Source organism: Mus musculus, chromosome 19 (assembly GCF_000001635.26).
Source record: "Mus musculus strain C57BL/6J chromosome 19, GRCm38.p6 C57BL/6J".
Lineage (NCBI taxonomy): Eukaryota > Metazoa > Chordata > Mammalia > Rodentia > Muridae > Mus > Mus musculus.
In genome coordinates this window covers 10,788,293-10,801,757 of record NC_000085.6, presented here as the reverse complement: position 1 = coordinate 10,801,757, position 13,465 = coordinate 10,788,293, and the positions used below count along the sequence as shown (strand labels likewise).

General features: G+C 52.3%; 1 protein-coding gene across 3 annotated transcripts in view; it reads left to right on the top strand.

Moving 5' to 3' along the window:
• Cd6 (CD6 antigen) overlaps window positions 1–12,419 on the top strand; it is a 40,724-nt gene extending 28,305 nt beyond the window's left edge. The window contains exons 2-13 of one of the 3 annotated variants that reach the window (NM_009852.3): window positions 1,346–1,414; window positions 2,217–2,564; window positions 3,131–3,442; window positions 3,780–4,082; window positions 5,370–5,432; window positions 7,054–7,194; window positions 7,521–7,616; window positions 8,814–8,930; window positions 10,305–10,376; window positions 10,588–10,842; window positions 11,088–11,189; window positions 11,515–12,419. In NM_009852.3, coding sequence (NP_033982.3) covers window positions 1,346–1,414; window positions 2,217–2,564; window positions 3,131–3,442; window positions 3,780–4,082; window positions 5,370–5,432; window positions 7,054–7,194; window positions 7,521–7,616; window positions 8,814–8,930; window positions 10,305–10,376; window positions 10,588–10,842; window positions 11,088–11,189; window positions 11,515–11,585 — 1,949 coding nt within the window. In that variant the 3' untranslated portion in view covers window positions 11,586–12,419. The remainder of the gene's footprint in view (window positions 1–1,345; window positions 1,415–2,216; window positions 2,565–3,130; window positions 3,443–3,779; window positions 4,083–5,369; window positions 5,433–7,053; window positions 7,195–7,520; window positions 7,617–8,813; window positions 8,931–10,304; window positions 10,377–10,587; window positions 10,843–11,087; window positions 11,190–11,514) is intronic. The other 2 variants (NM_001037801.2, XM_006526622.3) reach the window with 2 other exon arrangements.
• Window positions 12,420–13,465: the final 1,046 nt, after the last annotated feature.

The window sequence follows — 13,465 nt, the reverse complement described above, 5'->3', positions numbered from 1 at the left end:
TCTCGAGTGCAGCCAATCTCAATAAACTGGGGATGATTTGGGGGAAGGGGGCAGGGAGCTGGCAGCTTCTACTCTGTGCTTCCATTCTGTCAGCCAATCAACACTATGCTGAACATCCTGAAAGACCCACCTGGGATCTGCCCTCTAGGACTTTCTAGTCTAGGGAAAATAATATAAAATAATATGCACCTCTACACACAAGAAAGTGATTGTCCATACCAAGAGAAAGAGATGATACTAAAGTGAGCTGAACCCCAAAAACCCCAACATGGTTTTACACACACACACACACACACACCACACACACACACACACACACACACACACTTGGACATATGGCCAGATAGATACAGTCTCGACCACATGCTAACACAGCTCCCCACCCTGGCCACCAACCCAACCCTCCCCTCTGCTCCTTCCCCCTGCGTATGCAGAAATATCGAAAGCCACACTGGAGCACAGGGCTCGTTGCTGTGGGAACCAGAATTCTGCAAAATTATGCAATCTTCACTCGTGCACATCTGAATTCTCGCTCTGAGTGTGACAGTCACTGTGCAGTTTGTGCTTTGAATTCTGAGTCATTGCCCCATCTAGATCAAGCTGGGCAGCAAAGGATGGAGTTGGTGAAGACTTGCAACTAAAGACCTGAATTCTTTCTGTCAGGCTCATGGAGACACCTAGAGAAGGAGGGCTGTGTCTAAAAGGGTGGTGCCCTGGGGTTTCCCTGGACCCTAGACAGGAGAGTAATCAGGGAGACCCAGAGAGGCTTATACTTTGAGAGAAGCTACGGCATTCAGATGAGGGACTGTCTGCTCAAGGGATCTCACAGGGAGGGAGCCACGATTGGGGAGGGCGAGACACTTCTATCCTTCCTCCCTCCAGCTCTGTTGTAGCTCCCATAGCCTGGATCCCACAGAAATCTAAAGCCCTAGGCAGATGCTGAGGTCAGCCTCAGACAGAGTGGACAGTAATGGCTCTGAAGGGACAGACGCATCCTATGTGGCATGAGCAATGGATTTTTATCACCCGGGTTTCCCTTTCTGATCTGTAAGGTGGGACTACTAACAATATGCTGCACTATGCTGCTGAGAGTAAATGGATTACAGTATGCAAAGACTGGAACAGGTCCTAAGAGAAAACTAGTTTCTCGGTGTCTGAAAGCACTTTGTAGCTCAGCAGTTCCCACACAGTTTGAGAAATTCTTCCATCCTGAGGGGGGCAAAGGAACCAAGGCTGAGGATCCCATTTCCCCACAAGCCTCGGCAGGCCCCTGTCACTAGAGCATTCTGTGGCCTCCCAGGCTGTAGCTCCCTTGCTTACCCTGGCTGCCGCTGGTTCATTTCAGGTCTCCCATCTCCAGCCCCCTCTGGCCAGCACAAAAATGGCACCATCCCGAACATGACCTTGGACCTAGGTAAGCAAACCACATTCCAGTCACTACAGTCAACTTTCTGGGACCAAGTAGACTGGGTCTTGGATAACAAGGACAGTGGAATTTCAGATGCCAAAGAAGTCCTCTGACTCTCGAGATCACTTCTTCCTCCTGGTCCAGGGATGCAGGCTCCTCTCTATTTGAGAGCCTCATGTATACCCAAGATACTTAAGAGGTTTGTGCAGAGGAAGCTAGAGTTTGTGGTGGGGTAATGAGCACTGCCAGCCCATTCTTTCATTTGCTCTCCATGTGTTTATTGAGGGCCCTACTCTGTGCACAGCTGTGACAGAGAAGTGGGGTACATACTAGGGAGCAGGATCGGACAGGTCATTCCTAAGAAAGGTTCCTATAGGGAGGTCACCCCCAACCACTACAACTGCAGGTCTTGTCACTGTCATACCCTCTAGGATAGTAACTTTAGTGCAGCCGAGGAACCAGGGAAGGGACTTGAGCCAGAACCTTGCTTTTCTGTTACAAAACGTTCCAGTGGAGACAGGGGCACCAGAGAGGGGATTGTGAGACCCTGCTTCTGGTCCAAGCCTCCCTAAGCTCCATAGCCATTCTTGAGCCGCACCTCTTCTCTCAATTGAATGCTAGGGTCAGGCCTTGAAGTTCTCCTGTCCTCTCATGAGGCAACCCAGTGGTACCCTACAGGTGGGAAGGCCTGAGGCCCGGAGTTGGGAGGGGTGTTGTATAAGGTCATGAAACAGGGTAGAGGGATCGTCCTACCCTGGTGAAAGAACAAAGATCTGATGAAGTCCCAGCTCGCTCTTGACCCTTCCAGAGGAGCGGCTGGGGATTCGCCTGGTGAACGGGAGCAGTCGCTGCAGCGGATCTGTGAAGGTTCTACTGGAGTCCTGGGAGCCTGTGTGTGCGGCACACTGGAACAGGGCTGCTACGGAGGCTGTGTGCAAAGCGCTGAACTGTGGTGATTCGGGAAAGGTTACCTACCTGATGCCACCCACCTCTGAGCTTCCACCAGGAGCCACTTCTGGGAACACAAGCAGCGCCGGGAATACGACGTGGGCGCGGGCACCAACTGAGAGATGCAGGGGAGCCAATTGGCAGTTCTGCAAGGTGCAGGACCAGGAGTGTAGCAGCGACAGGCGGCTGGTGTGGGTCACCTGTGCAGGTACAAATGCCTGCCTACATATCTGCCCTACAACCTCAGGTTTAAACATTGCAGCCAAACCTTGGTCTCCAGGCTTACACCCCACCCCCACCCCCAGCCTCCCAAGTCATGCAAACTTAAGAGCTCCACATGGTTGCCCACATCAAATTATGTCATTTTCAGATTTGAGTGTCGCTCTGAATGTGGCCTGCAGACTCCTCCCCTGCTAGATATCCAGAGCATCCACTTAGTCCCCTTTAGTCCTCTATCCTAACCCAGTCTTCGGTGTATTCTCTGTCTCCTTTCTGATTGGGACCTGTATGCCCAGCCTTTCCCCGCATTCTGAGGCTGCCTTTGGCTAAGGCTTGGTGGCCAAGACCTTCACTCAAGGCCACACCTACGTGGTCTTTAGTCCTTCCTCCTGCGTTTCAAGTTCCTCCCACATTATCTCAAAACCACGCCCACCGACTGGGTTCTCAGTTTAGAAGGGACTCCAAAACCCTCCAGATTGCAGCCATTCCCACGGAGTCCAATGCCCCACTCTTCCTGTGCCCACCACTAACAATCTAAAACCCTCCCACCTCCAGAGAACCAAGCAGTGCGGTTAGTGGATGGTAGCAGCCGCTGTGCTGGCCGAGTGGAGATGCTGGAGCATGGTGAATGGGGTACCGTGTGCGACGACACGTGGGACCTGCAGGATGCACACGTAGTGTGTAAGCAACTGAAGTGCGGCTGGGCAGTGAAGGCGCTGGCCGGCTTGCACTTCACCCCAGGCCAAGGACCCATCCACCGCGATCAGGTGAACTGCTCTGGGACTGAGGCTTACCTGTGGGACTGCCCGGGACGGCCAGGAGACCAGTACTGTGGTCACAAGGAGGACGCAGGAGTGGTGTGCTCAGGTCAGTGAGCCTGGAGGGCAGGATATGTTTACCAGGGGTTCTGTTTGGCCTGTGCTTCTTGTGTATATCCACAAAAATGACGGGTGTTAATAAAGTGATCGTAACCATTCCCCCCACCCCCACCCCCACCCCCATGCAGCTGCTTCTTCCTGTCCACAGCCCATGCTTTGAGCAGCCAGGGTCTAGAGAGGGCCGTAGCAGTTGGGGTGGACAAAGGGGTCACAGATGCAAGAGAGAAAACATGTAGGGCTATCTGGGTTCTTCTCTGCATTGATGCTCTAGGTCGGCAGGGTTTTGGGCCCAAAGCATTTAGCTTGACTTCATCACCTGCCCACAGAGCACCAGTCCTGGCGCCTGACTGGAGGCATTGACTCCTGCGAAGGGCAAGTGGAAGTGTACTTCCGGGGTGTCTGGAGCACGGTGTGTGACAGCGAGTGGTACCCATCTGAGGCCAAAGTGCTCTGTCGGTCCTTGGGTTGCGGATCAGCAGTGGCTCGGCCCAGGGGGCTGCCACACTCCCTGGACGGTAGAATGTACTACTCCTGCAAAGGACAGGAGCCCGCCCTCAGCACCTGTTCCTGGCGGTTCAACAACTCCAACCTGTGCAGCCAGTCGCGGGCAGCCAGGGTTGTCTGCTCAGGTATTCCTTCCCCAGCCCCTCCACCACTAGATTTAGTCCACAAATTTTGTCTCTGCCGACAGCTGGCATATACTGGCCCAAGAAAGACCATTGCACTTACCATGCACAGGCAGACATTAATTAGGATGGTTTTGTTTTTTTCTGCAGTATGGTCAGCTCAGACCCAAATTCATGGGTTAAGTATTTATCAAGGAAGTCATTATTATGTTTATTGGAAATGGTTCAGTAGGTGGTGATTTCGGGAAAAATCAGGTTGGGAAACACAGATGGTAATAACAATCAAGACAACATCTGGAGCTATAAAATCACATGTCAAGCACTGCCAAGCTCTCTGTAGCTTGTCTCAGTTTAGCCTTATGCCCACTGGGCTTCTACTGTCCTTCACCAACTCTAAGACTACAGTGGCAAGTCACAGCATTAGTGTCTTATAGACCATAAAGACAAATGAATGCAGTCTGGAATTGTAGCTCAGTGGTAAACCACTTGCCTAATTTGCATGAAGCCCTGGGTTCAAACCTCAACACCTCAAGGAAGAAAAGAAAGGAGGACGGGAGGGAAGGAGGAAAGAAACACCTAGAATTCTGATATGTTTGGTGTGGTGAAAGAAACTAAAAATAAATATTGTCCAGACTCTTGACATGCTGTCATATCTAGTAAGGCCATGGTTCCAACTGCAGAGGCGTTATAGTATGAAGCTAAGGTTCCCACCCGTGGGAACACAGTGTTGGCCTCTCTGTGGAGTGCAGACCCCTGACTCTGAGCTCCAGCTCCCGTTTACCAGCCAGGACTGGGACAGTTCCTCAACTCCTGTGGCTTCAGAATAAAGGATGCTTTACCAGGTAGCTGGAGATGCTACAGCTAATGGACCCGTGTAGGCTCCAAACCCTAAGAAGCAATTAGAAGGGGGTGTGGATTATGCTAATGAGGACAAAGCTCCCTGGCTCCTGAGGTCCCAAACAGCAAACTGAAAGTTGAGTGGAGGGCTGGCAAGATGGCTCAGCAATTAATATTAAAAAAAAAAAGAAAGTTGAGTGGAGAAAGGACAGAGGGTCTGTAGCAGCTTACAAAGGAAGAAGGAATCCCACCCCCATTCTAACTGAAGCATTGCCTGGCCAGCTTGCCACAGGGGATCCCCTCATGGCAGGTGGCCTGGGCAGCTTCTGTACCCTTTTCCCCACAACAGGAATACTCCAGGGTTCTAAGGCACGCGTCTGTCTTATTCAGTTTCTAGGTACGCAGTAGGAACTCAGTAAGCTCACTAAGTGAATGTGTGGTACTTTCCAACAGGCTCCCAGAGACATCTCAATCTGTCTACTTCTGAAGTGCCTTCCAGAGTTCCAGTCACGATAGGTGAGTGTAGCTTTTCCCCGGCACTGCAGGTGTTCATGTGTGTTCATACAATCCTGGCTGTCTGCCTGGGGACAAACTGATGGCTTTTTTCTAGGACTCCCCCCCAATCCTGTGAATGAACTAGTCCCTCGGGGGGACATCCTGCCATATAGGACCTATGTGAGCAACACACACACACACACACACACACACACACACACACCACCCCTCCTTGATCCAGAAAGGTCCCAAATGCTTTGGGACCACTTGGGTGCAACACTCCTGGGCTGGCCAGGTGATGGGGTACCAAGAGCACCAGTCAGTGTGAACAAGGTTTAGAACCTGGGGTCTACTGCCTTCCTGCATTATTTCTCAAGCGTTTCTGCCTCCCGAATCAACTGAGCCAAGCCTCTCTACAGTCTGATACCCAGGAGCAAGCTGGGGTTCAGAGGTTAGAGATAGCAGCCCTGTAGGCCAGAGCTACAAACATTAACTCTATTTCCAGATCTGTGTAGCTTGGCCAGCAGCAGGGCTGGCTCCTGGGGCTTATGTCCCAGCTGTGTGTGCTAGCTGTGAGTCATCATGTCTCTGAGCTTCAGGTTCCTTGAGTTTGGGGGATGGAGATCAAGGTATCTTTCTAGGGAAACTGTTGTGAAGTCATTTCATCAAGTAGTTTTCTATCACTTAGAATGGGTCTGAGCTATAAGAGCCATATGGAAGCTAAGCACTGGCTGGGTTCCCTTCCCCACTGCCTAAATCGCTCACATCCTGCCTCAGGCCCTCAATATGTCCAGGACAGGGCTTGGAGGAGAGACTGAAGGACCAGAGTCCTGCCAGAGACCCTGGCTGTGGATAAAGAGATAGATCGACAGGGGTGAATGCTGGGAGCTGCCCAGGCTATGGACTGAGGCTGGCAAGACCTGCAGCTCCCATGGCCCCTTTTGGAGTCATACCTACTCCAAAGTGCAAAGAAAGATGCAGCCTCTAGGGGCCATGTGTGTGGGCCCAGCATTAACACTTCACTTAGCCTCAGGGTTTTCCCCAAAGCCCCCACACCTCAGCAAACACTCACACTGCTCTGGCTACCAAATCTCCCTTCCCTTCCTAGCCCAGACCACCCTGTCAGCAGTTAGAAAGGGGAAGAAAATGAGGACTGAGTGCTGTATTTTCCCTGGGGAAGTAGACACAGACAGCCAATGCATGTGGCCCAGCTTGACATCTTCCCACTTGGCAGAGCCTCCAGGCCTGTGATAATGTCATCATGTTGTAACCCTAGGATATAATACCTGAAACACAGTGGCACTAAATAATTGTCTACTGAACAAAAACTGGTGCTGAAGGTGGGGGTGTGGGGTGGAGGATTTGGGGGTGCGGGGAATAGAACAAGCTGTGGGCTAGGAGCCAGAGGAAATTTTCTGGCAGTAAATGCTTTTAGTCAATTGCTTATTTAATACACACTTACGGAGCACTTATCATATATGAGGCACTTAAAAGCCAAGATAGAAAGATTTGAATAAAAGAAGGGAGGAGGACAATCGTGAGAAGGAAAGTGGATCAGTTCATGGGTAGAAAGTCAAGGAAAGGTGTGAAGGGAGCCCGCATCTGTTTCTTTTTCTGCCTGAATTGGACTTTCTGTTTCCAGAATCTTCTGTGCCGGTGAGCGTGAAGGATAAGGACTCACAAGGGCTGACACTTCTCATTCTCTGTATTGTCCTGGGAATTCTCCTCCTCGTCTCCACCATCTTCATAGTTATTCTTCTCTTGAGAGCCAAAGGACAATACGGTAGGTGTGACGTTTCCAGAGCTACTGCACAGGAAACTGCAGTTATGAGGCACAGGCATGCCCCAGTAGGTGAAGTGTAGAAGAGACGTGGTCCTGCAAGACTACCCAGCTCAGGCCTAGGGAAAACCAAACCTCTTGATGGTGGGAAAGATTTTCCCAGCATGCCCAGTAGTGGAGCCTGCTTGCAGAGGCCTCTTAGGAGAAGCAGACTCTGTGTTTGTGTTGGGTATGGGTGAAGCAGATGCGTCCTTGAACCTGGAACTTGAAAGACTGGGAGACAGACACAATGAAAGTGATGCATAGACTCTCTGCCTCCCTCCCCCCAGCCCTCCCTGCTTCAGTGAACCACCAGCAACTGTCTACTGCCAACCAAGCAGGGATCAATAACTACCATCCTGTCCCTATCACCATTGCCAAAGAAGGTAGGATGTCACCCATGGGGAAGGCAGGGGGAAGACAGGGAGGGTAGACTCTGGAGGGTCATCACTGCTGAGGCTGAAGTGGCAGCAACAGGAGAGGAGCCCAGGCCAGACTGTGCACAAACTGTGTTGCTTTGAGTTCATAGCCTTTGGCTTAGCAGACAAGTGACCTTCTAACTCAATCTTGTACCAACTCTGGGCTTTTGAGTTCTGGGCAAACGCAAGCCAATGGTTTGAGATGTTGGCTCTCAGAAGAAAGGTTGGCTTTGCTCACTGGCTAGTAGACTTGTGATGTCACTTCTCAAGACACTTCCCAACCAGATGACCAACAGAGTCCATCACTGTCCTCCCAGAACCAGGGCTGGGTGTGTGGCTATGTTGGTAAAGTGCTTAAAACACACAGGCCTTGTGGTTCAATGCTCAGCACCATATAGCCCAGACATGATGCTGCACTCCTGTAATACCAGAACTTTGGAGGTGGAGGCAAGGAGGATCAGCAGATCAGGGTCACCTTGAGTTTGAAGCTAATATGAGCTACCTGAGACCCTATTTTTTCTTTAAAAGAAATAATTTTTTTTTCATTTTCTCTGAGTAAAAGAATTAGGACTAGAGAGATAGCTCCCTCAGTTAGTTAAAGTGCTGGCCTTGCAAAGGTAAGGACATGAATCAATCCCCAGCGTCCATGCAGAAGCCGGGCATGGTGGCACGAGGCTGTAAGCCTAGTGGGGGGGGCAGGGGGGAACCAGGGGGGGGAGCTGAGATGAGCAGACGCTCAGGCCTTGCTAGCCAGCCAGTCTAGCCTAGTCAGCAAGCTCCAGGTCCCAGCAAGAGAACCTATGTGGTGCAGAGCATGGTGGCCAGTGGCACGTGGCTTTAATCCTAGGGCTCAGATTTCAGTGCATTCAAGGCCAGCCCTATTGGCATAGAGAAGGCCAGGCCAGCCAGGGATACACTATCTCCTGGGACTAGTCTCTACACACACACACACACACACACACACACACACACACACACACACAGAGTCACTCACCCTTTAGGACACATAATTTGCCTTTAAAGAGTTTTAAGTTCAATGTCATTGCATTTTTGAAACAAAATTGGTCACTTGCTACTCTGTCCTTGTCCCTGCTACTGGGCCCTCAAACCTTATGCCCATCTTGGGGCTGTACCCTGGCCCCCAACCCTCTCTTCTCTTCCCAGCTCCTATGCTGTTCATCCAGCCCCGGGTCCCTGCAGACTCGGACTCCAGTTCTGACTCCGACTATGAGCACTATGACTTCAGCTCCCAGCCACCTGTGGCCCTGACCACCTTCTACAGTGAGTGCTGGGCTGGCCTCAGAGGTTTGGGACCTACATGTAGGAGGGCATCTGCTGGTGCCCACAGGGCTTTCACACGACTTCCTTGACGCTCCTCTGTATTGATTCTGAATGGTCCTAAAGTAAAACTTTCAATGTGCCCTTTGACCCTGGAGACCTGACTATTCATGGGAGTGTCTCCTGTGCTGTTGTCGGTCGGGTAAGGTCTCAGAACCATCACCAGGCCTAGATGCTTGAGACTCTGCAAATGCCAAGGGTCCAGGTGAGACACGATTCAGGCAAATCCATTCACACCCATCATCACCAAACCACGCTTCACTCTGGCCTGCACAGTCCCCGCCACTGCTGTGCCAGCTCACACCTCCTAGTCAGTTTGTCTGGTTCTCCCACTACCTGCTGGGAACAGGATCAGGGAAGATGGCACTTGCATCAGGGTCCTGGCAATGTTGGAAGGACAGACTAGGTCAGAGTCCTGTGCCTCTGTGGATCTACCTGGAGGATGCCCCTGAACCCCACTTACACCTACTGTGCCATCAAGCTAGGACCAGAGTTCCACCATGTGTATCAGAAACCCTCCAAATACCAGGGTCCTGAAAGTTGTGGGGACCCCAGGTTCCTTTGATGCAGCTGTGAGCTCCTAGGACATTGTCTTTACATGATGCAGAGTCATTGCCATAACCACATAGCAGGACAAGGACATCCTTCACTTCCATCCCTCCACGCAGCACACAAGCCTACTAGCTGTAAGAAGGGTGGGACAGGGAGACTCCTCCCAGGTATTTGAGGATTAGACAGGGGAAGATGGACGCTAGGCGGTAGTCTATATCTCCACCCCCCTGCTGACTTGGAGACTCTGTGATATGCTTGGTGTTTGGCAACCACTCAGATACTGTGGGGCATCTGATCCCGCGTGTATAAGGTGCAATGTTGTGTCCCAAATGCAATGACATTGAAACGCAAAATCACTGTTAGGCTTCAAAGAGCTGACCCACATTCTTAACACTCAACTTAAGCCTGATCCTGAGCCTTAAAACTACACAGGATGCAATATTCTGGGCCAGGTGGTTTCTCCTTAGCCCTAAAGCAGTGCCTCCCAGGGCAAATGCCAGCCCATTTCTGGAGCAACCAGGACATGAAGGCAAGCCCAGAGTTGGTAACACTCTTATACGGAGCATCTGTGGCACGGGACAGTAGGTTTCTAGCCAGAAACCACCAGTGTCTCCACATTGGTTCACGGTAGACCTGAGACACCCTAGACTCGAGATGAAAATATAGATGAGAGTTGACCCTTGTCCAAGTCAGGGTAGTCCCTCCTCCAGGCCCCTGGTACAGGAGACAGACATGTATCCCTTTACCTTACTCTGCTTCCTACAGATTCCCAGCGACACCGGGTCACAGAGGAGGAAGCTCAGCAGAACAGGTTTCAGATGCCACCCTTGGAGGAAGGTGAGTCCAGAGCGGGCAGGTCTTGGAGAAGAGAGGCAGGGTGCTGACCTTGCCTCCAAACTCAGTAGCTAAGCTCACCTCAGGATGCATCAGCAGCAACTTCCCTCAACTAGTGTCTCGGACCTAAACATTCCCATAGGTATTAAGTTCTGCTGGGAGCCTAACTTAGAGCTCTCTTGCTTCCATACTTCCTTCCCTTTTCCTGGCCCAGGACTTGAAGAGCTGCATGTTTCCCACATCCCAGCGGCTGACCCCAGACCCTGTGTGGCAGATGTCCCCTCTCGGGGCTCTCAGTACCACGTGAGGAACAACAGTGATTCCAGCACCTCCTCTGAGGAGGGCTACTGCAATGATCCCAGCAGCAAGCCACCTCCATGGAATTCCCAGGCGTTTTATTCTGAGAAGAGTCCCCTCACAGAGCAGCCCCCCAACTTGGAACTGGCTGGCTCTCCGGCAGTGTTTTCAGGTAACTGTGTGTCCTTCCATGCTCCCAACCCTGTGTCCAACCTGCCCAGAAAAGACATAGAGCCAAACCCTGAGCTGCTGGCTGGCTGTGTGACCTTGGACAAGTCTCCTTCCCTCTCTGGGCCTTCATTTCCTCATTTGTCCAGCTTCAGACTTGGCTCTCCTGAGTCTTCAGGGCTTCTGGCTCTGGGAGCTCATGTGCAGCCGGGCTCCTGGCAGAGAATAACTAGCTCGGGTCTTCCGCAGGGCCCTCAGCCGATGACAGCTCCAGCACCTCATCCGGAGAGTGGTACCAGAACTTCCAGCCACCACCCCAGCATCCTCCAGCAGAACAGTTTGAATGTCCAGGTAGCTGGGGTCGGGGGTGGGCCATAGAGGATGTGGGTAGGATGGAGAAATATTCGGAAGTTTCTGTGAGAGGAAGTGAGCTTACTGTCAGTGGAGGCATTCAAGCAGAAACTGCTCGTTGGCCACGAGCACCAGCCTGGGAACCTCAGCTCTGTACTAGACAAGGCTCTGGCTGGAGGCAGCAGTAAACAAAAGGATAAGATGGTTTCAGATGGTGCCTCAGGAACTGGGGTAGGGGATGGACACAGGCCGGCTCACTCTCACTTTCTCATGGCAGGGGTAGCCACTGTGTCCCCTACTGACCTGATTCTCTTGTCCCCCACAGGACCCCCTGGCCCCCAAACAGACTCCATTGATGATGATGAGGAGGATTACGATGACATCGGTGCAGCCTAGCCTGGGTCCCCGAGGCTCCTGGGTGGCCCCTCCCTCTGCTCTCTTGTTCTAGCCCCTAGCAGAGGTGGAAGGGTGGGCATTCTCCCAGCCCCTCATCCTCCACCCATTGATTAACCTGCAGGAGCCCGGAACAGAAGACAAAGCCAGTGGTGTGAGAGCTGAGTCCTGGGTTGAACAAACAGGGTCTGGCCACTTCTTGGGAGTGGTGAAGGGTCATGCTGGGTGACCCTGAGGCCTTATCTCACTCCGTGTCTGGCACTTTGATCCTAAGCCTCAGGAAGCTGCTGAAGGGGCTGAGTAGCCCACCCACTGCTGAAATACAGGCCCTGGGCCAGGGGCTGCCATTATCACCCAGGAAGTCAGCGATGTCTCAATACAACCTGGGGCCTCAATCAATCAGAGTAGCAGCCGCTTTAGCACGGGCATGGCCTCCCTGGGCACTGTCACCTAAGAGTAACCATGGCGAATACATGCTTGCTTCCAGAGGTCTCTGAGTCCACCACAGGCACTAGCTGGACTCCTTTCTCTATCCCTAGACAATTATTCTAATTCCTTGGGCTTTATAAGAGCATCCCTGCCCTGCCTGAGTCAGGGGATCCACAGCCCCATTGGGACAAGAATGCAGGGACCTGTTCTGGAGGGCTAGAGGGCACCAAAAGCTCCGAGTCCCCACAGGTCCCCTTGGGTTGACAGGAACACTTTGGGAGAGTGTGGTTATTGCAGCCAAGACCTTAAACAGGTCCTCCCCACAGCGTCAGAGAACTGGAGGGTCCCAGCCAGGCTACAGTGGCCTGTCCTGAGTTCCAGAGATTAAACGATTACTGAGTGAAAACTAGGCGTGTCTTGACAATTCTTTAAACTCGGTGCTGTATGTGTTTGTGTGTGTGTACATACGTGCACACATGTGACAACGTACGTTTCCTCAGGGGTAGAGGAGCCCAAGTTCTTATCATGGAATGTTCTGGAGGATCCAGTAAGAATAAGGAATGTGACACCATGCACAAGTATATCTGAACTCTGGCTACCCATGTTCAATCCTGAGGGACATCTGGACACACACACATCTTAAAGTTGTTCCCCAATGAATAAGAGATGGCATCCTGAGGTTGGCTGGGGACCTGGGTGTGCTTCATTTCCCCTAACCCCCACCACCTTAGGAGATGTCCCTAGTGCTCCAGTGCCCCCATAAAATACTCTCAAGGGGGAAGTGGCTTGAGAGCAGCCACCTTCCCTTGACACCGTTGGTAGGAGCCTAGTTGCATGCACTGTGCCAGGGATCCAGGCTAGCGGTGGGTAAAGTAGAGGCAGCTCTGATCCATTTGGGCAGAACTGTCAGGGCTGCCATCCACTGTGGTCCAGCACTCTGGCCAATGCAGGGAAAGGAGACCCAGGCTCTCCCAAAGGATGGGCTGCAGATGGGAGCCACCCACTGTTCTCAGGCCAGTGAGCCAGACTGGCTCTCCCACAGGAGCTGGCTGTCTGCATCCCTTGGCTGCTCAAGGGCCTTCCTGCCATACTGCCTGGTCAAGATTGTGTCCATACCAGTCGACTTCGAGCCTGACTCCAGCCTTCGCCCGACCCTGCCAGCAGAGTCCAGCCTTCCCCCAGGAGCTGGCAGCTGGGAGTTGGACCTGCTCTCCCCTCTGTCCCTGCTGTATCAGTCACAGTCTTTCCTGGGGCAACCGTCCCAGGATGTGGTTGCCTGTGATGCGGTACCTCCCAGTCAAGACTCCCCACAACTGCTAGGGGGATTCCTAGGGGAGGAGCCGCAGCTGCTGCAGGCAGGGCATCCTCCGGTCCTGAACCACTGGGAAAGCTTTTTGCTCCACAGCCTGGATTCTACTCCCCGTGCTGTTCTGTAAATTCCTGTGCAGACTCAG